The 27,468-nt window shown below is 40.0% G+C and overlaps 1 protein-coding gene across 1 annotated transcript in view; it reads right to left on the reverse strand.

The window, feature by feature from the left end:
• OXCT1 (3-oxoacid CoA transferase 1) overlaps positions 1 to 27,468 on the reverse strand; it is a 274,702-nt gene that overhangs the window by 30,530 nt on the left and 216,704 nt on the right. Inside the window, exons 14-15 of the mRNA XM_006889586.1 lie at positions 21,588 to 21,677; positions 1,062 to 1,142 (exon numbers count right to left, since the gene is read on the reverse strand). Of these exons, the coding sequence (XP_006889648.1) occupies positions 1,062 to 1,142; positions 21,588 to 21,677 (171 nt within the window). The remainder of the gene's footprint in view (positions 1 to 1,061; positions 1,143 to 21,587; positions 21,678 to 27,468) is intronic.

Raw genomic sequence — 27,468 nt, forward strand, 5'->3', positions numbered from 1 at the left:
AAAAAAAAAAAGAATGGGTAAGGGAATACTACTGGCTCCTTATCTGCTGGTAGCAAGGAGCCTTGTGCCACAAGGCTTAATGGACTCAATTAACAGAAAGGGTGTCAGGTCAAACCCATCAGCCACATCATGGGAGAAAGAGGTTACAGTCTTTAGTAAAGATTTAAGCTTTGAAACTCCTAAGGGATTGTTATACTCTGTCTGACAAGCTTACTGAGAATCAGAACCAAGTTGACAGTTGTGGAATTGGTTTGGTTGGTATCTGCTATTGGCAGGGCTGGCCATACCCTCCGCCTTCAATGATAATACATCCTCATTCACTCACTCAACAAATATTTATAGATTAATAGAGCCCAGTGGTAAAAAAACACTGTCCTTATCTTTGAGGTTCTCAAAGTGCTTTACTTAGTTGCTCTTACCTTTACTCATTTTTTTTCAGTACACTGACATTTTACAGTTAAGGTCCCAGCTGTTCGTGCATGTTAATGACTTGCACAAGTATGCTCCAATACTGGCTTATTTTTCACCTGCCAGCACCGCATCACAATGTTCCACTGCTATTCTTAAAGTTCTCAATGGCCAGTTGTTTGTGGGTTTTTTCCCCCTAAACAGATTGCCAGGTTTCTTCTCAGTCAGGAAACTGAAAGATCTCGCTGGTATTTGAAACATCTGCTGTGTAAGTTCCAGCATCACAGCAACATCCAAGTCACCACCCCACTGCCAGGTGAGTGGTGGCTAGGAGCAGTAAACTGACTGTCTCTAGTCAGTCTATTCGAGGATTAAATTAATCCTATGCCTACCATAAGGGAGCACTGGTGGCCTTGTGGGTAAGGAGGAGTCGTGCTCCTAACCCGAAGTCCCATGGTTCAAATCTACCAGCTTCTCTGAGGGAGATCTCCTCCCTTATGATTCTGAAAAATGAGTTGAGGGTCAACTCTTGAGTCAGTTCTCAGCATTTAACATGCTTACCACCATAATACATAGTATTGATTCTAAAAATGCTTATAAATTAAAAAGCATCTGTAGATATAAGCAGAAATAAAAAGACAAAGGTGCTTTACCTTTTCAGTAATAATGCGGTTGACACAATGTTTTCCTGTCAGAGGTAATGTACACTTCTCCATGATTTTATGTGCATTCCCCTGTTTAAAAGAAGAAAGATCACAGAGACGAGTTAGAGACACTTCTTAGGACTGGAATAGTTACAGGAAAACCAGAAACTGTTAGAGCGCTTGTCCAAGCGATTTCAAGATCTTTTCACAGTCAGGCTCTTCCTTTCTTTCTGGAGGCAGCCCAGTCTAGACACGATTTAGGGGAAATGCCAAATTAATCGCCAGAAGCATAAATGATTCAGGCCGCAAACACCCAGCTAGAAATGTGACCTCTCAAGCCTCGGCAGTTCGATAAGCTGACGGGCACCTTTCCTCTCAACACCTTGCTTATTTTCTCTTCGCTAATTAGTCACTCTGACAAAACTGAGTTGCTGTTTGCAAGGATAGGAAGCATATACACATAAATAATTTCTCTTTTTAGAAAAAAACAAATTTGAAGTTAATTTTAACTGCTAAAGAAAATAATATGTGCAAAAAGAATGGCAGTAACCTCCAGCTGCCTCACCCTCAGTATGTCCACTTTCTTTTCTTTTAGCATTTTCCCATTGTTGTTGTTTTTGTTATATGCCACTGACTCATAGCAACCCTATGAACAAAAGATCTGAACCCACTCCTGTCCTGTGCCATCCTCACACTTCCTGACACACAAGAGGCCAATGCAGCTGTCACCATGTCAGTCCACCTGGTTGAGGGTCTTCCTCTCCTTCACCGACCCTTCACTCTTCCAAGCATCATGTCCTTCTCCAAGGAATAGCCCCTCCTCGCAACATGCCCAAAGTCTCATCATTCCTGCCTCCAAAGAACAATCCAGCTGCATCCTCTCCAAGACATAGCTGTTCAATTTCCCCCTAGACGTCTCCGTATCTTCTTATTTCTGTATTCTAAAATATCACATGTAGTATGCATTTACTTCTTGTCTAATCAATTTCAAACACTATACACTAATTTCTTGTTATGGTAGACAAGGATATCCCTGTGTTATACACATTCACTTGCTGTTCTCCTTTGTCATCATTCATTCTCCCAGTGTAACTGTCACAATTTCCCATTTATTCAATAATCAGAGTTTATATCAGCCTGATTACCGTGCAGTATAACATCCATGATTAACTCATGCTTTTGTCCATCTATTTGCTTTACTTTGAATATGTTTACTCTTTAGTAAAACTGAGTGAACTAGCTTAAATTCACACCTTTTTCTCCAAAATTTACTTTTCTTAGCTACCATGCTTTTTATTCAAACATAAATTACATGGAGGATTAACAGTAGAAGTTTGATTGTCACTCATTAACCCACACATTCTGTGTTTATCTCTAGAATTCAAAATACTATGCTTCTCATGTAATTTCTTGGTTGCCCAATTTTTTTTTGCTGCAAATAATCCAAAAACTTTTGGAACAATATGCCAACAGAGAACTGCCAGATGTGCAGGCTGGATTTAGAAGAGGTCGTGGTACTAGGGATATTATAGTTAATGTTAGATGGATCTTGGCAGAAAGCAGAGAATACCAGAAGAATGTCTATCTGTGCTTCATTGACTATGCAAAGGCTTTTGACTGTGTGGATCACAACAAGCTATGGATGGCTCTGAGAAGAATGGGAATCCCAGAACATTTGATTGTGCTAATGCGAGACCTATACTTGGACCAAGAGGCAGTCATCAGAACAGAGCAAGGAGACACTACAGGATTCAAAATCAAGAAAGAGGTCCATCAGGGATATATTCTGTCTCTATACCTTTTCAATATGTATGCAGAACAGATCATCCAAGATGCTGGGCTGTATTAGGAAGAACGTGACATCAAGATTGGTGGAAGAATCATCAACAACCTGCGTTATGCGGATGACACAACCCTGCTTGCTGAAACTGAGGAGGACCTGAAGTGCTTGCTGCAGAAGGTCAAGGACTGCAGCCTTCAATATGGATTGAAGCTCAACATCAAGAAAACAAAGATTCTCACCACTGGGCCAATTGGTAGCATCAGTATGGATGGTGAAGAGATTGAGATAGTTAACAGTTTTAGTGTGCTTGGGTCCACAGTCAACACTCTTGGTAACAGCAGCCAGGAAATTAGGAGTTGAATTACACTGGGGAAAGTCAGCTTTGAGGGACCTCTCAAGAGTACTAAAGAGAAACTATGTCAGGCTAGAGACTAAGGTGCCCCTGATCCAGGCTATACATCGGAGAGTTGGACAGTGACTAGGGATGACAGAAAGAGAATTGATGCCTTTGAGCTGTGGTGCTGGAGAAGAGTGTTGAATATACCATGGACGGCTAGGAGAACAAACAGGTTTGTCCTGGAGAGGGTGAAGCCGGCATGCTCCTTGGAGTCAAGGATTCTGAAGCTTTGTCTGACATAATTTGGGCGTGTTGCAAGGAGGGACTGGTCCTTGGAGAGGGACATCATGTTTGGGAGAGTGGAGGGACGGTGCAGAAGAGGAAGACCCTCAATGAGATGGATCGATTCTGTGAGTGGAGTGATGGAAATGAGTGTGTCTAAGACAGCGAGGTTGGCACAGGATAGAGCGGCGTTTAGGGTTTGTGTACATAGGGTCACTATGAGTTGCAAGCAACTCGATGACACACAACAACAACAACCACAACCAATTTTACACTGTTAAGTAATTTCTGATTGTGGCAGATGAAGATTTAGCTCTCTTACCTAATGTTGGTATCCTTCACCATCTTTACTGTGTGAGCTCCCTGTACCACTTCCTCCAAAATCCTCCAGCCAAGAAGCAGCTACAGTGGCTTTTCTGTGAATACAGCTGCCTCCAGTAAATGGACTTTTATATAGCTTTCTTCTAGTTATGATTAAGCTTCTCCCCAAATATCCAGTACCAGGAGACTAATATTCTTTTCTTCAACATGACAAAAATGTTTCTATTGCTTCATTTTGGATCTAAAAGCATCACACATGATGTCACCACCATCTAACGTCATCTCAGTGTTTTACCTGGTTTATAACTATCCCTCAACTAGGTGTCTGATCAGTAAATGACTGGAGGCAAGGGTTTTTATATAGGAGTCTTGGTGGCATAATGGATTATACGATGTGCTGTTAATCAAAAGGTAGGTAGTTCCAATCCAGCAGGCATTCCACAGAAGAAAAAAGGAAACTGTCTGCTCTTGTAAAGATATCCAGCTTATCTAATATCCAATGGAAGGTTTTCTTGAGTCATAGTTCAATCAATGGCAGTGGGTTTGGGTTCAAGTAAGATTTTATTCCTTGATATTATTTATCTACCTAAAAAGACACACAAATATGTGATTAGTTTAGTGTTTAAGACAAAAGATATTCAGTAAATAATTCTCAATGAGAAAATGCCACATATAGGAATGAATGGACAAAGAATGGTAAGAAAAGGGCGAGTCTAATTGGTCTTTTGGATAGACTTCAATGGAAAAGACAAACTTTATTAATTCAATTCAATCCAATCCAAATTAATAGTGAACACACATACCATGGAGAGACAGGACACATTTAATAACAAGCTAGATGCTTCTGGATCTCACTGTACAACAAAATCCATAGCTGGAGAAAGAAAACCTCTTCTTCATTTCTAATTAACTAGTTTCCTTTCAAGATTTCAAAGAAACGTTGGCCACACGCACTAAATTAAACTGTTAAATTAATGATGAATAATCAAGCTTGTACAGATGGAAACCCTTCTCTTGTACCTTCACATGAGGTGTGTCACAGCAAACTAGTATCTGGTGGTGAACAACAGAACAATATGTGAACCTCTGAAGAGCATTTTCTTGCAGGGAACTCTTAACTTGACTCTCATTTATTTGGGCAAGATCTACATCTGATGTGAAAAGCAATCACTTGATCTTTAATGAATAGCCGACTCTGTTTCAGGAAGAATCATGAATCTCAACTGACAGGCTGATGGTGCTCTACTAGAAAACTGTCAAAGATCATGGTCAGGAGACAGAGTAGAGCCTACATACAGGGACTGTGAGAGGTGTCTCATAAACTACAGTCAGTATAAACATGACAGCACAGTGGGTAAGGGCATGGGTGCAAGGGCCAAATGACCTGGTACAACACTGAGTTGTCATTAAGCTGTCATATCATGCAGGGTGGGGCTCCTGTCCTCACCATGTTCTAACCTCACAGTGTTATCATAGGGTTCACAGGTGATACAAGTAAAGTGCCTAGCACTAGAATGGGCTCAACAAATGTTCTCTTGGATTATTTATACCATCACCTGCCTGACAGTTTGTTCATATCAGGATGGGTTCAGTGTTGTTATGTTAGAAACTCTGCCCCCAACATTTTGAATATCCACTCATGGTGGATAGGTTTCACTGAGCCTTTCAGACTAAGGCAGACTAAAAGAAAGGCTTGATAATCTACTGAAAATTAACCCATAAGAACTGTACAGATCAAAGAGCTGCACCTCACACTGAAATGTTCCCACCTACGTCCACGTGGCATTTACAACAGCAAAGAGATGGAAATGACCAAATGTCCAATAATGGCTAAATAGCTAAAGAAACTGTGATTCATTCACACAGTGAAGTGTCATGTATCACTAAAGAAGAACTAAGAATTTGTGAAATACTGCACAATAGGGATGAAACTAGAACGAATTATGCTGAGGGACATCAAGTCAGTCACAAAAGGTCAACTGTGTAAGACCACTAACATAAAAAGCTAAGGGAAAATTTACACAGAGAATCAATTTTGGAGGGTTAACTGGGATGAGAGAGAGAGGAGTGCAAAAATAAACAAACAGGCAATTCAGGGAAGGGAAAGGTAAAATACAATAAGGGTTAGACAAGACACTGTCCTTAATGTTACAAAACAAAATGCACATGAATGAATGGAAACTAATACAACCGGTTCTCCGGGTTCATCTTTCACTCAAATAAAAAAGGGGGGAAACTCGATAGATAACAAACACTGTCCCATGTAGCGCTGTTACTCTGACAAACCTGAGTTACTTTTTTGGAAGGTACTCAAAGCACACAGTGGCTATAGCAGTGGATACAAGGATATCAGTGCTTGTGAAGAAGGTGCAGGCTCGGACAGCCTATCTGGTTATATATGGAGTCACCAAGAGTCAGAACTGATTCAGTGGCAACCAACAACACTCGTTTAAACCATATTTAGTAGACATTTTCAATACCTAGCAGAGAATTCCTTTTGAAGCTTTTAACTTTACATAAGAAGTCTGACAAAGACTTATGCAGAAAATGGTCTAAAACACAACCTAAAACTAAAGAAAGTGCAATGGATATTTGGGAGTAAATCATGTAGCTCGCTTCAAAAATTAACACCAAGTGTATTCTTGCAGTCAGAACAATATAGCTAAAAAAGCTGCATTCATACTTAACTCCAGGACATAACATAGATCACTGGGGGTGGGGGTGGGGAGGGGAGGGAAAATGAGATGTGGGAAGATTCAAGAATGTCACAATTTCAATAGTCAACAATAGGTTAGTGACAAAGGCAAAACATGACTAACTTTAGTGCTCTGTTCTAACCAGGAGGGGCCGAGCAACATGGTGTGGCATGGCAGCTGAATCTATTAATGACTCACCACAGAGAAACAATTGTTGCAGTTCTAGCATTAAGAAAACCTTCTAATGAAGGGATGCAGGGCACTGAATCTCTTGTTTAAGCTCATGTACAACAGAAAAGAATTTCAAGATTCAAAAGAGCAGGTGTAGCTCAGTGCTCACTTACATTTTTCTGTATTTTCTCTCCACTTGGCTTTTCGTTCTTATGTGTTCATTTCCAGAATAAAATGAGATACTCTGTGTACACCATCATATAATCTGCATATATAGACAGTTTTACTATCTCTTTACTGATTTGGAAGCCATTTATTTTCTTCTCTTCTTGTACTACCCTACCAAGGACTTCCAATAAAATATTGAACAGAAGTGGAAACAGTGGACATTCTTGTCTGGTCCCTGTTCACAAGGAAAATGCTTTGAGTCTTTCTCCATTGAGAATGATACTTGCTCTTGGTTTTTCCCTATATATTTTTCACTATGTTAAGGAAATTCTCTTTTACTCCTATTTTGCAGAGTATTTGAATCAGGAAGGGGTGTCGGATTTTGTCAAATACCTTTTCTATATCAATTGCTAGGATCATATGGTTCTTGTTATTCACTCAGGTAATGTGTTGAATGAGGTTGATTGTTTTTCTTATGTTGAACCATTCTTGCATAACTGTTATGAATCCCACTAGGTCTTGATGAATTATTTTTTGATGTGATGCTTAACTTGGGACAGACTGCATTATGCTGACTGAACTAACTTGGTCTTATAAGGACAAATACTGCAGAGGATCATTATTGTGAAACTATAAGATTTGTAAAACATGGATGGTGATCCAAGGGCAGAAGTGGTGAGAGAAGAGGGGTGTAGGGATGAAATCACAGGCTTGCACAATTTGGTTGGTGGAAGGAGAGAGTGAAGGAAATGGGAAATATCTGATGGGGACCTGAAAAGACTGAGTAATGGTGGCATAGTTCAGTGGTGATTAATTTCATAAAATACAACGTATGGGAATGATTGTATGAAACATAACGTCAATTAAGAAACATGAATGTGTAGGAAAAATATTTTAATAAAAAATAATAAAATGAGAACACTATGCTTTCTATCCATTCCTTTGCCATCTTTGATATCTGATACTAAGCAAGAAAAGGGAAGAGTGAAAGGACCAGAAGGACTGGAGAGAAGGAGGAAGAAAAGAGGGACAGGTTGACAAGGAAGAATTCAGCTACATTAACTCCAAATGTTTGCACACAGATTCACCCTTTCCTGCTTTATAGCACTGTTAGAATATCTCATTATCACGTTTCACAGTGATGTCTTTGCTGTTCTTTCTGATCGCACCTTTATCTCTTCTAAGCCCCATCCATGCATTCTGCTGGCTGCACTTGTCCTGGTCAACTTAAGAGACTCTAGAAGTGTAAAAATAAGCATCTTGGAGCTAGAATTCAGGCTCTGATGGCCCACAGGTATGAGATACTTGATACTTTATTACTCCGGTATGAATGAAGTTCCCTCCTGTTTGTTAAGGTCACCAAATTACTTCTTAGTGTGCTCTTAGCGACCCTCTGAACAACAAACTAAAGCCTTGCTTGAAAGTAAAATATTACTGACAATCATCCCAAAAGGCTCCAGTACATTAACTGAGAACTGCTAGACATTCAAGCTGAATTTACAAAAAGTCATGGCATCAGGGATATCATTGTTAATGTTAGATGGACCTTGGCTGAAAGCAGAGATTACCAAAGTATGCCTATTTGTATTTTATTCACTATGCAAAAGATTTGGCTGTGTGAATAATAACAAAACTATGGCTAACATTGAGAAGAATGGGAATTCCAAAACAACTAATTATTCTCATACAAAAAAAAAAAAACCAACCAAACATCAACAACAAAAAACCCCTATACCTAGATACAGACCAAGAAGAGGTCTGAAAAGAGCAAGGGAACACTGCATGATTTAAAATCAAGAAAAGCGTTCAGAGAGTTATTTTGTTTCTCCATACCTACTCAATATGTATGTATGTTGTTGTTGTTGTTATGTGCCATCGAGTCGCTTGCGACTCATAGTGACCCTATGTACAGAGCTCTATACATTCTTCTAGCCTGTGCCAACCTAGCCATCTCAAACGCACTTATTCCCACCTCTCCAGTCACAGAATCGATCCACCTCATCAAAAGTCTTCCTCTTCTTCACCATCCCTCCACTCTCCCAAACATGATGTCACTCTCCAAGGACCAGTCCCTCCTTGCAACATGCCCAAAATATGTCAGACAAAGCTTCAGAATCCTTGACTCCAAGGAGCATTCTGGCTTCACCCTTTCCGGGACGAACCTGTTTGTTCTCCTAGCAGTCTATGAAATATTCAACACTCTTCTCCAGCACCACAGTTCAAAGGCATCAATTCTCTTTCTATCAACCCTATTCACTGTCCAACTCTCTGATGCACAGCACGTAATTGCGAAGACTATAGCCTCGATCAGGCACACCTTAGTCTCCAGTCTAACATCATTGCTCTTCAGTACTCTTGAGCGGTCCCTCACAGCCGACTTTCCCAATGCAATTCATCTCTTGATTTTCAATATGTATAGTGAGCAAATAATTTGAGAACCTAGACTTTGTAAAAAAGACTGTGACATCAGAACTGGAAGAAGACTCATCAACAATCCGTGTTACACATATGACTTGAAAACCAAGTAATAATTAAATGAGTGAATAATGTCTGCTTTGAACATTTATACTCTTAACAGAGCTACCTGCATGGGATCAAAGATATAACAGCACCTGGAAAGATTAGACAAGAACCTGAAGGGGCAATGATATTATGTTATGGTGGAAGGAATGACTTGGAAAAGGAGAATGAGAATGGTTGCATATCTTGAAAAAGTTGTAATCAATGATTTGCTGACTATAAACTTCTGTTAGGGCTCCCCTCAGATTATATCATTACAGACGATATTGAGGCTAAGGAATACTCGAGTCTTGGGAGTAAGAATGCAGCCCCATCTGTATAGAACCAAGTAGTGAAGGAGAGAGGAGAAGAGGTCACCAAGATTAAGGAGAAAAACAGCCCTGCCTAAGGGAGCCCCAGGCTGAGAGGATACACCAAGCTGCTGTCCGTGAACCTCAATCTTAGAGGAGATATGGCTACACATCCTCACCCCTTTTCACCCTTGGATTGTCATGCATGCTTTACGATTCTTCTAGTTTAGGCTCAATATCAAGAAAACAAAGACTCTCACCACTGGGCCAACTGGCAGCACCATGCTAGCTGGAGTAAAGATTGAGATTGATAACAATTTCAACTTGTTTAGTTCCATGATAACAATTTCAGCTTGTTTAGTTCCACAATCAACACTCTTGGCACCAGCAGTCAGGAAATCAAAAGATGAATTGCCTTAGAAAAATCTGCTGTCAGGAACCTCTCCAGAGTGCTAAAAGAGCAAGGATGTCAGTCTAGAGACTAAGGTGTATCTGATCCAGGCCATGGTCTTTGCAAAAATTTGCTATTAATCAGAGAATTGAATGATGACCAAAGATAACAGAAGACTTGATGTCTGAGTTGTGATTCTGGGGAAGAGTATTAAACATACCATGAATTGCCAAGAAAATTAACAGGTCTGTTCTGGAGAGGGTGAAGCCAACCTTGAGGGTAGTATTTTGAAGCTCTGTCTCATATACTTTTTGCATGTTGTCAGGAGGAACCAGTCCTTCGAGAAGGACATCATGCTTGGAAGGGTGGAAGGATAGCACAGGAGAGAAAGATCCTAGGTGAGATGGGTTGACATAGTAACTGGGGTAATGAGGGTAGGTATGTCAGGGATAGTGAAATTGGCTCAGAATAGAGCACAGATTAGCTCAGGTTCAGAGCTATTGTGCATAGCGTCACTAAGAGTCCTGGTCAATTTGTTGGCACATAACAACAACACATACTTAGCTTCACAGTTACATCTGTTGTTGTTGTTATTGTTATTTTTATGTGTTGTCAAATCACCTGCAACTCAGAGCAACCCTATTTACAATAGCTCTGAAGCCTGTCCTATCCTGAGCCAATCTGACAACGACTCTCATTATCCCAGTTACTGTGTAAATCCATCTCGTCAGTGGGTCTACCTCTCCTGCTCTATTTCCTCCACCCGTCCAAGCATGACATCCTTCTCCAAGGACTGGTCCCTCCTGCCAACATGCCCAAAGTTTATGAGACGGAGCTTCAAAATGCTTGCCTCCATGGAGAAATCTGATTTCATCCTAAGACAAACCTGTTTGTTCTCTTGGCAGTCCATGATATGTTCAACATTCTTCTCCAGCACCACAGCTCAAAAGCATCAATTTTTCTTCTGTCATCCTTAGTCACTGTCCAGTTCTGATAGCAAGTAATTGTGAGGAACATGGCCTAGATCAAGCACACTATAGCCTCTAGACTCACATCTTTGCTCTTTAGTACTTTAAAATGTTATAAAATGTTGTACTACAAAACCTGTGATGCTAATAATCAATGTGCCATACAGAAAGGAAATGATAGGATTTATTAAAAAGAATATATCAGGTATGGCATAAAAGTACAGGACAAGTTTATCTTCTTTTACTGTTACACACAACATCTACTAAACAGGGATTCCAAAAAACCACCAGGATTTCAGTAGAACGACTGAGCTAGATCTACACTGGCAAGCATTTGCTCTTACAGATGATTTCTATATGTGGTTGCAATAATGGGACGCACTTAGAAGCTCACTCTCAAGGGGAATACTAGCCAGATTAGACAGCAGACACAGACAGCCATTTTTCTGAAAATAAAGCCTTCAGAGCTCTAGGATAGAGCTGAAGGCCCCTTTTCTTCAACATAAGACAGCAAGCATTGCCATGATCTTTTCTTTCAAGGTTGTACTTTATGATCTCTAGCCAAAGGATGCAGAGCGTAGGTTTAACCCAACCCAAGCCAAACCCGTTCCCATCAAATCACTTCTGATTCATATTGAGCTTGCAGGATAGAGGAGAACTGCTCACAGGGTTTCCACAACTGTAAATCTCGATGGGAACAGCCTGCCTCCTTTCTCCAGAGGAGCAGCTGGAGGACTGAACCACCGACTTTTTGGTTAACGGCCGAAGCCAAGGGATTTGTGAGTCCAGGTAAAAGCAGGAATTGTTGTCTCTTTCCATTCATAAATTGTTGTGGTTCCTTAGAAAGCATCTCCGAACATTATTAGTCTTGCTCTTAAAGAATGTGGATACTCTTGCACACAAACTCAAAGTTAAAGAATTTAAAGTTATTGGTTTAATTAAATCCTGTTAAGATACTTAGGAGAACTGTACTCATTTTAGGGAGCTCTGGTCGCATAATTCATAAGGAGTTGATCTAATAATCTAAAGTTGGTTACTGGTTTTCGACTACTTTGACATTTTTGTTGTTTTTTTTAACATGCATAATATTTTGTTGCTAGAGTTTGCATTATTAAGAGATAAGTAAAAAGGCAAGATCATTTAAGGATTTCTATATCTTAAAGTTGATTTTTACCATCCAAAGAGACACTGGTAAACAGTCTACCCGTAAGAGACTGGCCAGTTTTCAGGAAAAGAAAAAAAAAAACAAGCAAGCTGAAATGTTGGGAATTACTCTAAATAAAGGAACACTTTATTTATTCAGGCAACTAGTTTCCCCAGCTATCTGAAGTACTGTATTCCTCTGACGCCTTCTGTAAGCTGAAGAAGCATAAAGCAAAAAAGGCAATTAGCATTCCTTTATGTAGGAAACATTTTTTAACTTTGAAAACGACAACTCTTTGCCATCACGTTGGAATCCACTCATCGCTGACCTTCCTTCCATTAAGTGTCAGAGAGCCTGGACTGCATAGAAGGGGACTGTCCATCTTCCCCTCTCACAGCTATTGGTGGATTTGAACCACCAGAAAGGAGTTGCCTCAGGAGTCACAGTGCAACTCCTACTGACTATGCCACTAGGGCTTCCTTTCTTAGCTTCCCCACACCCAAAAAAGAACCTATCAAATCTTACCAAATATCCTATAAAACCTAAAATAACACTAACATAGAGTGTTCACAGACACAGGTTAATGCTATGATGGTTTGATGGTGAGTACAGCTCTCAGGGAAGAAGCCTGAGGATGCTTTTAGGGGTGCATGCTACCTCATTCATAGTTCGCCTGGTACAAGCCTTGGTCTTTCCAATTTCTTCCTATACATCTGAAAGTTGGACAATGAGTAAGATGCCAGAAGAAGAATCTATGCTTTTGAATTGTGGTGTTGGTAGAGTACCAATTATCCCACGAACTGCCAAAAGAACAACAAATCTGTCCTGGAGGAAGTACAACCAGTGTTGCCTGAGTGGGAAGGATGGCAAAACTTGGTCTCAAATGATCTGGGCATGTTGTCAGAAGGGGCTAGTCATTGGAAAAGGCCATCATACCGGGAAAGGCAGAGGGTAAGAGAAACAGCAGAAGACCTTCAACAAGACAGACTGACACAGCGATTGTCACAGGGGCTCGAGCATGTCTGTGGTCATGAGGATGGTGCAGGGTAGGGCAAGGCTGGGTCTCTGTTGTGGCAGCTAATAATAACACCACCGAAACAAGTGCAAGTTTCCCTTTGGTGCAGGGCAAAACCCCTCTTCAGAGTTCTTTCAGTTAGCAAAAAGAGATGCTGTCAGGTCTTCAGGAACAGTGAAGTGGCATAAGATGAACCTGTGCAGCATGGGGGCTACCAGTATTTTTCCAGACTACTGAAAATTCTCTCCAGAATCATCCCCAGAGAAGGATTTAAAACAACACTTCCAATGCGTCGGCTTTTAGTAACACACTGGATGCAAAACAAATAAGACTGATAAATCTCATTTACTTTTTCTAATTCCTCTCCACCAAAAGTAACAACAGCAACAAAAAAGAAAAACCACGCCCAAAACTAAGAACAAGATAAATGGAATTCAAGATTTCTAAATAAGACTCAAGCAATCAGACTCAAATTGGACTTAATAAAAAAATTATCCACAAGGATTTATTATAAACCGCACAGCAGTACTATAATGACTCTTCTTATTCTTCCAGCATCTAGACCTCCTACTGTAATAAAAATAAAAGCTAAACCTGTTTTAGAAACGGAGTTCTCATTTATGTTCTCTAAAACACAGACCCAAGCTTTGCTTGTTTCCAATAAATGACAACTGTAACTAGATTTCTTTGCTTTTGTGCTCTGAAAGTTATACCCTTAGGAACATTATTTCTAGTACACAATATTGAGAACAAAACATTTTACTTTATGTTGTTAGTGGTGCTTGTCAGATAGAAAAGTATGGGAAAGGGGAGGGACCAAGAAAAACTGACAATCAGAATACAGACACTCTGGGCTTGGTTTTGCTCTTAATTCTTCACTTGACTTTTAGCAGAATATTTAATCTCTCCCTTTAGAGGAAAATAATAAACCCTATCTTGAATGCTATTATGATAACATGCAGACAATAACCTGATGAAAGCTGGTAAACAAGCTAAAAAATATTCTATATGTTCAAAGCATCTTTGTTACTTGAAGAATTAGCAGGTATTTACTAAGCCCTAATGTGTGAGGAGAAAGATGAGGAATCTCCTCCCATGTGATTAACTGTCTCTGAAAACCCACTGGAGGGTCAGCTTTTGGTTGGTTCTGACTTGATGGCAAACAACAACCAAAACAATGTGTCTCATGACAGACAGAGAATTGCTTGAAGCTGTCAATGATTTCATCTTGCTTGGATCCACAATCAACACCCTTGGCACCAGCAGTCAAAAGATCAGGAGACCTACTGCACTTGGCAAGTCCACTGTCAGGGACCTCTCTAAAATACTTAAGAGCAGGGGAGCTCTGGTGGCCTAGTGGCAAGAAGCTGTACTGCAATCCCAAAGATACATGGTTTGAATCCACCAGATGCTCTGCCAGAGAAGGAGGGACAATTTCCTCCCGTATCAGTCAGATCTGATTTGACGGTACATGCACAAAAAATAAAATAATAAAATAAAATTTAAAAAAAAATACTTAAGAGCAATGACGTCAGCTTGAAGACTCAAGCATGCCTGATTCACAGCATGGTCTTTTCCTGCTATAAATCTTCGAGCTGGACAATTAGGATGGCAGAAGAAAAACTGATGCTTTTAAGTTGTAGTTCTAAAGAAAAGCAATGAGTATCCCAGGGATTGCTAAAAGAAAAACAGATATGTCTTAGAAAAAGTGCAGCCAGAGTGCTCCTTAGAGGCAAAGATGACAAGCCCTATCTCTCATACTTTGGACGTGTTTCTAGGAAAGGCTATTCCAAGGAAAGGGCCATCATGTTTGGAATTGAGAGTAAGTCAGCAAAAGAGAAAGAACCTCTATGAGATGGACTGACCCAGTCACCGCAGCAAGAGGTGCAAGTGTTGGAGATGACGAGGATGGCACAGGATAGGACAGAGTTCAGGTCTGTTGTTTACAGGTTGTTGTGAGTCAGACTTGATAGCATCTATCAACAACAATGAGTGTTAAACCAAAAAAAAATATTGACTATACCATGGACTGCCTAAAGAACACACGAATATATCTTAGAAGTGCAGTCAGAGTGTTTCATATAGGAAAGGATGGCGAGACTTTGTCTTATGTACTTTTGAACTGTTATCAGGAGAGGCCAGTCCCTGGAAAAGGACATCATCACATTGTTGAAACAGAGAGCAAGTCCATCCCAACAAGATGGACTAACACAATCCTTGTGGTTGCAACAACGGGCTCAGTCTCAGTAGAGACTGTGAAGATGACACAGGATAAGCTTCGTTCTGTCACGCAAGGCGGTCACTGAGCTGGGTCTGACCCAATGGCTCCCCAAATCAACGTGTGTCAGAGCTAGGTTGCTTAGTGCTCATAACTGAGGTTTCACGGGCTTACATTCTAGTTAATAAGAAAGATAAAGAGCCATCCAGAGAGGAAGTCATTCTATTGTCTACAACAGCATATTCTGGGAAAGCTACCCTACTTAAGGTAACAATTGAGCAGAAATATGAGAGGAATGAGGGAGCGAGCTACATAGTTACCTGAGAAAGACCATTCCAGGCAGAAAGAACAGAAGGTGCAGGGAGCCCAAGGCTGGAAAAATGATGGTAATGCTTTTCCACAAATGACAACTGCACTCTATTTTTTCAACCATATTTCAGACATCATTCTCTTTTAAATGTTAATTGGCATGACTCTCTTGCCATGTGCTGGAGCTGGGTGAAGGAAGAACCAACATCATTTCACGTCTTTTTCTCAGTTCCAAATACAGTAACTAAGACAAAGGAGATGTGTGATAAATACTGGCTGGCTAAAAAATTACCACACACACCTATGATATCATCCTATCACACTTTATGACAAAGAGTCATGAATATTCATTTGGACAGACAAGATATTTAGAAGACAGAAGGCACGAAGCCAGCTAATTCATACAACAGAGGTTAATGGATCTATGATTTTGCACCACAGGGAGTAATGAGTCAGATGAGAGAGAGCTAGACGAACAGAATGCAAAGACACCTAGGAACAGGAAAGAGCAGGACACGTTTATGGATACGCGAGTAAGGCTAAAACCCTAGAATCTAGGATGAGAACAGCTGCAGGAGAAGAAGTCAATGATAAAAACTTGGCAGACTAAGGCAAACTATGTGTGGACCTTATCAAAAGGTCTTTAACTAGAAATGACTGGCTCTAGCTTTCATTTTAAATGAGTTATTCTGACAAAGGTTTGCTTGATTACCTGGAAGGAGGCCGAGAACATCAGCAATGAGGCCCTCGGGATAATGCAGGTAAAGCCTAAACCAGGGTAAGAAGACTAGATCACGTAAGAGGAAGCTGATTACAGACACTTTGCAAGTCAGTGTTGGTGAGGAAGTTCTGCAACTTTGGGTCCAAAGCTGCAACTATAATTGAGGCATTTTTCAAATAGCAGCAGGGTAATAAAAACGAGATTTCCCTTTACGATCATAACTCAGATATTGCACAGGTCACATCTACTCTAATCCCACTCCATCAACTTTGGTCACCTGGGGGCATCTTTCTTTAAGGTGGCACATACACCTATAAGGGACATCTACCTCAACGTTCTTTATGGATGTGCCAAGTTGTTCCCCAACCAGCAAATGGGAGCTACTCGGATTGTTTCTTTTATGCATTTTGCTATCATCTCCTAGAAGCAAGGAGAGCTGGACTGGGGAAAATGGGAAGGAAAAGAAACTAAAAGGGGGTAATTCTGAAATGCGAAGCTTTCAGAAGAGGGCAGGTGTGGGTGGGATGCTGCAGAGGTAGCCCTGGTAGGAGGGTGGCAGTGTGGTGCAATGACCTGACATTAAGCACTGGACCGTTCCACTCCTGACTCGGTCACTTCCCTGGGTGAGTTTCTTATCAGTCTCTGTCATAAACACTGAGAAGCTGAGATGGCATTAATACATGTAACACCAAACGCACTGCTTTCTACCTGGCAGGGACTCATACTGCTACTCCTTTCCTTCCTTCTTCCTGCTTTTAGAGGGCAAAGGAGAGAGCATGTCAACAGATGAAAATGAGGCTTAAAAGGCAAGGTAGCTGGACACCAAAAACATTTGGCCAATTTCACCTGGAGTCCTAATGCCTGGGCATGAAAGAAAAGCATGCTGGGAGCTGGTCTAACACTTGGCCTGTGCACGATCTCCACGGGTGGTTTGAAGGCAGGGAAAATGTCAAGATGCTTGCCTGCGAACAGCACAAACAAGCAGCCAGCTCCGACATTCCAGGAGCTAGCAGTCCTTGAACTGAAGGAACTGGCTGGATGTGAAGCCTTGAAGAGAAAGATTTTCCTTTGTCTGATTTTTTTTTTGAACTGAGATAAACCCTTTATTTATTTATGCATCTCCATTTTGTTTAAAACAACAACAACGTCCTCATTCGAACCGAGAGCCTTCCCCTCGCCCTCTCTTGGGCTGCTGTTGTTTTGTCCTGTCCACTTGGCTCTGATTTTGTCTGATTTTAAAGCTAACAAAACCGGTATGCTTTAAAATGGCAATAATGCTTCATGTATAAACAACCTGCAGCTGTAACCATACTGAGGGAAAGAGAGTAAAAGGAGTAAGAATCCTGAAAACCAGCCAACAAATCCTCCCACTTACAAGGGGGTTTAAAAAAAAGATCAGCACAAGAACACAAGATCATCTCTTTCTTTAGGTTTTAAACTTTCATTGCAAACCTGCCACTCCCCTGTTTTACAAAACTCTAGGGATTAGTGCTTCAGGCACTTAATCAGAAAGTAGCAGAGGTTACCTGGTATGTCTGAAAGACCAGATCATTAACTTGAGAAGCTACAAGAAGTGAATACCCTCTCCCCTCTACCTGCTCTCCCATCCATGGCCCTGGAGACCAATCTGTCTCACAGCAACCCTACAGCAACCAACAGCACAGGGCTATCCATAGAGCTTTCCAAGGCTGTCATCTCCCTGTCCTGCGCTGTCCCTCCACCCTTCCCTTCCAAGCATTATGTCCTTCTCCAAGAACCGGTCTCTCAGGGCCACATACCCAAAGTATGTGAGATGGAGCTTCAAAATCCTAGCCTCCAAGGAGAAATTTAGTTTCACCTTCTCCAAGACAGACCTATTTGTTTCCTTGGTGGTCCATGGTATGTTCAAGACAGATCACGCAGAAGAGGGAGGCCCAGAGGAGATGGACTGATACAGTAACTGGGACAATGGGGGTCCGTGTGTCAGACAGAATCAGTGGACTGGTTCAGGACAGGGCAGGGTTCAGAGCTGCTCTGATAAGGGTTGCAGGTGACTTGATGGCACATAACAATAACAACAACAACAACATCTCCCACAGAGTCACTGGTGGGTTCAAGCAGTAGGCAATCACTTAACCACTGAGCCACCAGAGCACCTTATCTGTTGTCAGCCTCTAGCAATCTTCAACCAGAGCAAAGAATACAGAATGTAACAAGATCCCAGTGTGCCCTGGAGGTGACTGATAAAACAACTCAGGACCAAGGATGTTATGTGAAAACAGCAAGAAAAATGTTTTCTGATTTCAGGGGTTACCTATTGTTCACTCTCAAGGCCATGAAACCAGGATCAACTCATAGCCTACCCTCCAGTGGGCTTTCACAGGTTATAAACGCGCAAGGAGCGAGATGGCCCATTTTTCTCCTACAGACCTAACTATTAACTCGGAGCTTATGTTGATCACCATCATAAATGCATTTGTTTATTGTTACTGGTTTGTTCACATGAAAGTATCTGGGAGAAAAATACCAAACTCTGATTTTGATATAAAATTCAATGCCGATTTCCCCGCTGAGAGAAGAGGTAAACATATTATTTCCATGAAAAGCATTTAAGAAAAATTTCCAGTCAAAAGTTGGAGCTCCACTAGGAATTCCAGCAAAGTGAAGAAGCCAACAAACAAAAAAGGATAATTTGCTAAATGTAGGCCTAATGTTTTGAAAATGAATGTAACAAAAAATAATCCAAAACGAGTTGAACTTCTGTCCCTGTGTGTCAACATGAAAGTACCAACAAAAGGAATGCCAGAAAGAATTTTCTGCAAATAGACATTATGCTTCAGAGAAAATTTGGGTTTGGTCTGCATGCCTGGCAACCTTATGCTTTTGAAAGGAAGCATTCTGGATGCTTTTGCACGCCACCTCTCAGAAGTCACCTGTGTTGATTTCATTTCTGCTGTTCCATATTTATGCACCACTGCTCACTTCCCCACTGTTTACAAAACAATTTATGATAATGCCTTATTTATTACAGTTTCCACAACAAAGCTGTTTTAAGGCACTTATGGCCTTGTAACACAGGACTCCCCAGGGGAAGCAAGTGAGATGCAAATCCTTCTGCTCCCTGGCTCTCCCACAGAGCTGCAACACGCAGTAAAAACGGGCAATGGGCCACTTCTGCTCCCACGAGCAAATCCTAAAGCAAGAGGAGGTAGATTTTGCTTTAACACTGAGAATGATAAAGAATGGAGGGAAAGGAGCAAAGGACACACCAACTGAGAAAGGTATCTGCTAGTATCAACTTCGCAAAACAGATGAGGGAGGGAACTGTTTAAAAGGGATACATGATTAGGTATTACTGCCATGACAGGAGTCCAGAACTAAGACTGCATAGTGGAGTGGACTTAGGGGGAGGGCTTGTACAAAAATGAAAGAATTTTTCTTTTACTTTTCAAAGAGAAGAGTGTACTGGGGGGTAGGGGCGGGCAGGGCGAAGAGTTTAACAATGAGTGAATGGAAATCCAAAATCTCTGTAAATTTTCATTCAAATTAATAATAATAACTTTTCAAAAAAGAGCAGAAGTCTACAGATTCTAATAAGTTAAGCTAGGGTTCAAAGATAGTGATTTGGGACTAAGGAAGAAAGTTAGAGTGATGATTAGAAAATGGGCTTTGAAGTCAGAGACGCCAGCAGCTAACCTTAATCCCACTAGTTATCTCACCTCTCTAAGACTAAAGCTCTCTTGAACCATAAAAATTATCTACATTGTGATCATGAGATTGACTCTTAATGGGATTAAAATACACACATAAACAAACAGCTCTGTTAGCACGAAATAAAAACTAATAAACAGTAGCATCAAGGCAGTAAATCCTAGTGAACTATTTCTGCCAGATGATGATGTTGTTAAGTGCCATCGAGTATGACTCACAGAGACCCTACGAACAGCCATTCTGAAACTTATCTTATCCTGTGCCAGCCTCATCATCTCTGAGACACTAGTGCTCATTGCTGAAGTCACAGTGCCAGTCCAGCTCATTGGGAGTAGTCTCTCCTTTGCTGACCCTCCGTATTTCTAAGCATGTTGTCCCTCTCCAAGGAACAGCCTAGCCTAGCTATCAAAGACAGACTGCATTAGGAAAATCTCCTGTCAGGGACCTCTCCTGAGTGATGTCAGTCTAGGCACCAAGGTGTATCTGATCCAGACGATGGTCTTTGCAACTACTTATTATGCATCAGAGAGGATGAACAAAGATTACAAAAGAAGAATCAATGGCTCTAGGTTATGGTGTTGGAGAAGTATTAAACATCCCATGGACCGCCAAGAGAATGAATAGGTCTGTCCTAGAGAGGATGAAACCAATCTGCTCCTTGGAGGCAAGCATTTTGAGATGCTTTCTCATACCCTTTGGGCAGGCAGTGAGGAAGGTCCAGTCTTTGGAGAAGGGTATCATGCTTGGAAGGATCAAGGGACAGCTCAAGAGAGGAAGACCTCAGATGAGATGGACTGACCCAATAACTGGAGTATTAAGGGTAGGTGTGTCAGAAACAGTGAGTTTTGCTCAGGATATAGCAGGATTCAGAGCTATTATGCATACGGTTGCTATGAGTCATAGTTGACTCGACGGCACATAATGGTAATAATCAATGTAAACGCCATCATGCCACTGATTTTTGTTCCATTTTTTGTTATTTCCAGATCCTAGCAGTGTCTAACTTTATTCAATGATGTGTGAAAACAGAATAATCTCTTCCAGAAGAAAGACATTTCTGATCACAAATACCACCATTTTCTAACACTTCTCTCAACAAAGTCATCTCTTGGGTTTGGTAATTAACACATTACAATGTCCATTGGGAATAACATTTGTCAAAAACGCATATTCTGTTGTGGTTTTCATTTTGCACATAGATGGTAACCACAATAATCTTAAAATCTGAATAAAAACATGTAAATCAAACATCTTTTCATTGTCTATCAGGATCTTATGGCTTTTTCACCTTTAATCTGGCTATGAGATTAGAATATCTTTCTGGTTTACTTCACTCAAGCATAAAGAATCATTTAACATCATAACCTTAACCATAATAATATGTCATCAGCTTGTACGGACCAGAGAAAATAAAAATCAAGGTCAAGTGAGCAGGTATACTCAGATTTGGTGTGCTGGGCATTTAAAAAAAACACCCCACACAATATGGAAACAAAGCATGCATTCATTACCTTTGCAGAATGCTCCATGGTAACCACCACTTTGGTTTTGGCGCTGGATACTAAATCCATAGCACCTCCCATTCCTTTCACCATCTTCCCCTGCAAAACAGAAAGAGTAGGGATGAAGTGTCACTGTAGCTTTGTCTTCTTAATATGTGGAGTGATAACATTACATTGTAAGAATGAAACACTGCTATAAGTAAAGAGAAAATTTTTTTGTACTTGAAATATCATTAGTTTAACTGCAAAAATGCATTCCTCACGTTGGTTTCAACCTTGCTTTTATGCTGTCATTCCATTATTCTATGGTGGATAAAGAAAGTCCAGATGAATCCTTCATATGTTGCTAACTTCTTATTTCTTTTTTTGGCTGATATGCTAGTGATACATGCACTAATGGATCACGTGGTGGGCATTTAACTGAAAAGCAGGAGGTTCAAATGCTTCAGCTACGTTCTTCGGTAAAGCTATTCAACCTTTAAAATTCTAAGAGACAGTTCAGCTCTGCCCAATAATGTTGCCAGCAGTCACGACTGATTTACCAACAGTGGATATCATCAGTGACAAGGCAAACAGTGGAGAAATTTTAAAACTTTTCCAGAACTAGGATTCATTATTATATTATTTATTATAGCAAAAGTGCCAGTGCCAGTTTGAAAGCTGCACACCCTGACATCATTTCTCTTTTTTCTAAACATTTAATTGGTAGCTCTAAGCTTTCAATTACAGGCACTTTCTAAAGCACTTGCTCGACTCCCCTGCACATTACAATGCCATTAGGTAAGAGGCACTAATGGCATTTCTCTAGTGATGATTAATAGGAAAGGTGTGCCAGTCTTCCTAGCACTTGGCCTTTATTCTGCTCTGAGAAAAACAAAGCAAAAAAAAAAAAAAAAGTTATGTTAAGCAAAAACAGAATGTAAAATACTTTTACCATCATCATTCCATTTTTAATCATTTGTCCACAGTCTCATTCATTATTAAACAGTCACCAAACCACCTTCTATGTGCTACACGGCATAAAGAATTCCCACTGTCTACTCCATCCCTGGTTATAGTGCTTTGGTAAAACTAAGTGCTTCCAGATATTATAATATAAATTCTTCATCAAATAGGTTGGAGAAAAAATGTTTTCTAACTTTGAAGATATTTTAACCTTCTTGAGTTTTTATTTGTAACTGGGGCAATGTGGGCTGGTGTGCTGGAATCAGTGAGACTGGCTCAAGACAGGGCAGATTTCAGGGCTACTGTACATAGGGTCACTATGTGTCACAGGAACTCGATGGCACATAACAATGATAATCTTTTATTTACCTTTAAAATTTCTTTCGCTTTTATTTACTTTTTAAACCCAAGTACTCTTTGCTAATTTGACAGAAAGCTCTTGGCTTCTTTTCTTAGAATGTTAGTTATCAGAAAAATTAGGAAATCCACTCACACCTGGTAAGAAATCATGGTCTAGAATTTCCTGATAACTGATATTTTATAAGTTATTGTACCGACAATAAGCAGGAATTAGATGAGCCCAAGATAGAGGAACAAGTAATCATGATCTCTTTGTGGTTTGAAACCTGCTATTAAATAAAAAGAACGTAGGTTGAGATGGTTAGAGCAGTGAAGAAGGGATGGAGGTTACAAAATTAGTTTGGTATGAGACACATTAAGTTTAAAATGAGGTAGAACACTCTGATGGAAATGTGTCATTTCATGCTTTCATGGGCAATACGTCCATCCTCAGTCATCTGCAAGTATAATAAATTAGGTGCTAGGCCATCAATTTTCAATTGCTTCATATGCATGTGGACGTGAGTAAGGAATAAGGAAGACTAAAAAAGAATTAACACCTCTGAATCGTGCTGTTGGTGAAGAGTACACTGAATATCCCTTGGTCTGACAAAAGAACCAACTAGTCTGTCTTGGAGGAACTGCAACTACCATGCTCCTGAGAGGCAAGAATGGTGAAACTTTGACTTACATACTTCCGTCATATTGTCAAGAATGCCAGTGTTTGAAAAAGGTATCATGCTAGGAAAGGTGGAGAGTCTGGGAAAGAGAGGAACACCTCAAATAGATGGATTGACAACAACTGCATCAATGAGCTCAAGCATGTCAGAGATTGTGTGGTCGGCACAGGAGAGGTCAAGGTCTCTATTGTTCATTGATTATTGTTGCTTTGAGTTGTAGTCAACTCAACACCTCCTAAAAATTATAGGCTGTCATATTATATAGAAAATGCTAATACCTTTATGACATGAAATATAGATATGTTTCATTTAGGACCAGTGACTGCCTTTCAATGTTCAGCTGTATTCACAATTATATATACAACTTATATACAATCTATAGTAGCAAACCAATTTCTATAAAATCTACTATATTAGAGATCTGAGGTTCATTCAATGGTTTGTAATAACAAATGGGTACTAATTTGCTGTGTGCTTCAAAACATTTGTAATATTACTGAAATATGATATTAAAGATATTTTAGTGCATTTGGAAGTATTTCTTTAACTTTTTTAAAACACGTAAATGTACATTATATAAAATGTACATGCATGCCCATGTTTATCGTGGCTTTGTTCACAATAGCAAAGAGCTGGAAACAACCTAAGTACCCATCAACAAATGAATGGATAGAGAAGCTGTGGTATATTCACACAATGGAATACTACACTGCACTGAAAAACAAGGAACTCATGAAATATTATTCAAAGTGGGTGATCCAGGAGGACATTATGCTGAATGAAATATCTCAGTCACAAAAGGACAAATACTGCATGGTGCCAGTGTTGTAAAATGGAACTGACCTTGGGGTTGGGGGGCGACTGAGAAAGATGGGATAAATAATGTTTACTGCACTGAAACAGATGAGGGAGAAAACTGTTTAAAAGGGATATATGATTAGGTATTTTTGTCATGACAGGAGTCCAGAACGAAGGCTGCATAGTGGAGTGACCCTAGGGGGAGAGGCTGTATAACAATGAAAAAAATTTTTCTTTTACTTTTCAAAGAGAAGAGCAAAGTAGGGTGAAGGGGTGGACAGGGAGAAAAGTGCAGCAATGAATGAATGGAAATCCAAAGTCTCTGTAAATTTTCATTAAAATTAATACCAATAATAATAATGAGAATGTAAAGGGTCAGGTAACCTAGATTAATGAAAAAAGAACATCCAGAATGGAAATAAGAAAGTTCACACATTGTAAAGAATGTAACCAACATTGTAGGGTAATTTATGCCAAAATTGTTGAATGAGAACCTAAATTGCCATATAAGCCCTCACCGAAGACACAAATTAAAATTCTTTAAAAAAAGTATTAAGATAAACATTTGAATGACATTAGACACAAACTGGATGATTTGAAGCACTTGTCGCAGAAGATCAAGGAATGCAGCCTTCAATATGGATTGTGACTCAACATCAAGAAAACAAAGTTTCTTACCACTGGTTCAACAGGCAGTGTCATGATGAATGGAGAGGAGACTGAAACTGTCAACAGTTTCATCTTGCTTGGATCTACAATTAACACCCTTGGTATGAGCAGTGAGGAAATAAGGAGACATACTGCAAAGGGAAAATCTGTAGTTAAGGACCTTTTCAAATGATTGAAGAGTAATGATGTCAGTTTGAGGAATAAGGTGAGTCTGATTCAGGCCACAGTCTTTCTGATTACTAGCTATGCATCTGAGACCTGGACAATGAATAAGGATGACAGGAAAATGATGCCTTTGTGTCGTGATGTTTGAGAAGAGCACTGAATATTCCGTGGTTGGCCAAGAAAGCAAATAGATAGGTCTTGGAGAGAGTGCAGTCAGAGAACTCTGAAGACAAGAATGACAAGGCTTCACCTATCATACTTTTGGACATATTGCTAGGAGGTGCTATTCCTTGGAACGGGACATGATGTTGGAAGGTTGGAGGGTCGACGAAGGAGAGAAAGACACGCAACCAGGTGGATAGACAAGGTGACTGCAGCAATGAGCTCTTGTGTGTCAAGAAGAGTGAGGAAGGCACAGGACAGGACTGGTTTCAGATCTTTTGTTCATAGGGTCGCTATAAGTCCTACTCAACTCGATGGCTCCTAACAACAACAACAACAGACACAAAGTGTACCTTAACTGCTCCAACTTACAAACATATTTGACTTTAAAACAGATTTATGAATAGAATTTTTATAGAAGCTAGCAATTGCCTGTACTGGGATATTCTGGAAGTTTAAGACAATTGAAAGATACCGATGCATCTTCACATGTATCAAAATTCTGAAAATCAAGAAAAGATTGAAGACTATTCTAAATATAAGAAGTGACTGTGAACTCTAATCTTTTGTCAAGATAAACATTAACAGGGCAATTGGTGGAAACTGAATGGAGTCTGAACATTCAATAGTAGCAGTGTATTAATGTTACTTGTTTTATTTTATGTTTTAATAGCTGAATTGTCATGGAGCACAGTGATACTGTGTTGGAGATAAACACACTATATAGTATACAGGGGTGATGGGAGTATCATGCTGACAATATGTTGGAAAATAAAGAGGAAAAAATAAAGACAAGAGGGGAGGAAATGTCCAAATGGTAAAACATGTCAACATACAAGGCATATGAGTGAATGTTTAAAAGGAGTTCTTGCCACCTTTCTCTAAGTAGATTACTAAAAATATTTAACTAATTGACAGTGGTTTAAGTGTGTAAACCAGACAAACCAAAGTTGGACATTTTCTTTGACGCTGTCAGAAATGATTACTGTGTAATCACTGTGTTACAAGGGACAAAAGTTAACTGTGGTATATTCTAATAAAAGAAATACTTTTTTAAATTCCATTTTGAACATCTTGCATAGTTTCTGCTTTTCTCAAGACTACTTTTTCCTGTTCTTCTAGCACTTACACCCTTAGCAAGTCTGCCCAAGAACTCTGTGGGCTGAAGCGGAGCCTACAGGGCAATCTGACCTCAGCAAGCTCAGATCTTTTAAGATGGATTTGTTTCTTCATCTTTAAAAAAAAATACAATTTAAACTTTCTATTCTGACTCTCATAGACATGCTGGTCTAATACAAATGTTCCTCAAGGATGGCTGTCAAGAGTTTAATGTTAAAAATGTCTTTAAAGTCATGACCTTTGACTTTGCCACATGAGAACTTTGTAATAAGCCATTAGGCTGATTGATGGTTAAAGGTGCAATCATGCTTGAGAAGCTATCTAGACCAAGGAACTGCATCCTGCTGCCAATCTGAACTATAATCTGTTAACTTCCTTAATAAATCCCATAATTTTGAGTATGGTTCTTTATAGTCTGTGAGTTATTGCAACATATTTCAGACCCAGTAGAACAGAGATGTGAGGGAGTGTTTGAGCATGTTCCATTTTTTGAGCACTAGTTTTGTGTTTTGGATGCTCCTGACTGGGGAAGATCCCGTTGTGGATTTAGGAGAGGTCAGGTTCAGTCACCCCTAAGCCACTCTGCTCTTTAAAGAGCTGGTGTCAGAAGCAGTGAGACTCATTGAAATGGGTCCAGATTCACAGAAACACAAGATTTTGTAAACTTTGGTCTTTGAAATCACAGCTAAGATGGTTATTTTTATTGCTAGAAAGAGGGGGAGAAAATCTAAAATATAACTTTGAGCCTGTGACAAAAAAGCAGAGTCCCAAAGCCAAATGCATTTGAATGGATATATAGTTAAGAATCGTACTTAAGGTTCAATGAGATAGCCAATAAAACAAAAATGTACATCCTTTAGACATTCTGTTTTCAGCCAAGATACATCTGACATCAGCAATGATATTTCTGGTGCCACAGCCTCTTCTAAATCCAGCTTGAACCTTTTGAGAGTTCTCCGTTGATGTATTGCTCTAGCCAGTTTTGGATAATCTTCAGTAATAGTTTGCTTGCA

This window comes from Elephantulus edwardii, unplaced genomic scaffold (assembly GCF_000299155.1).
Source record: "Elephantulus edwardii isolate Elephantulus edwardi_28Jun2011 unplaced genomic scaffold, EleEdw1.0 scaffold00079, whole genome shotgun sequence".
Lineage (NCBI taxonomy): Eukaryota > Metazoa > Chordata > Mammalia > Macroscelidea > Macroscelididae > Elephantulus > Elephantulus edwardii.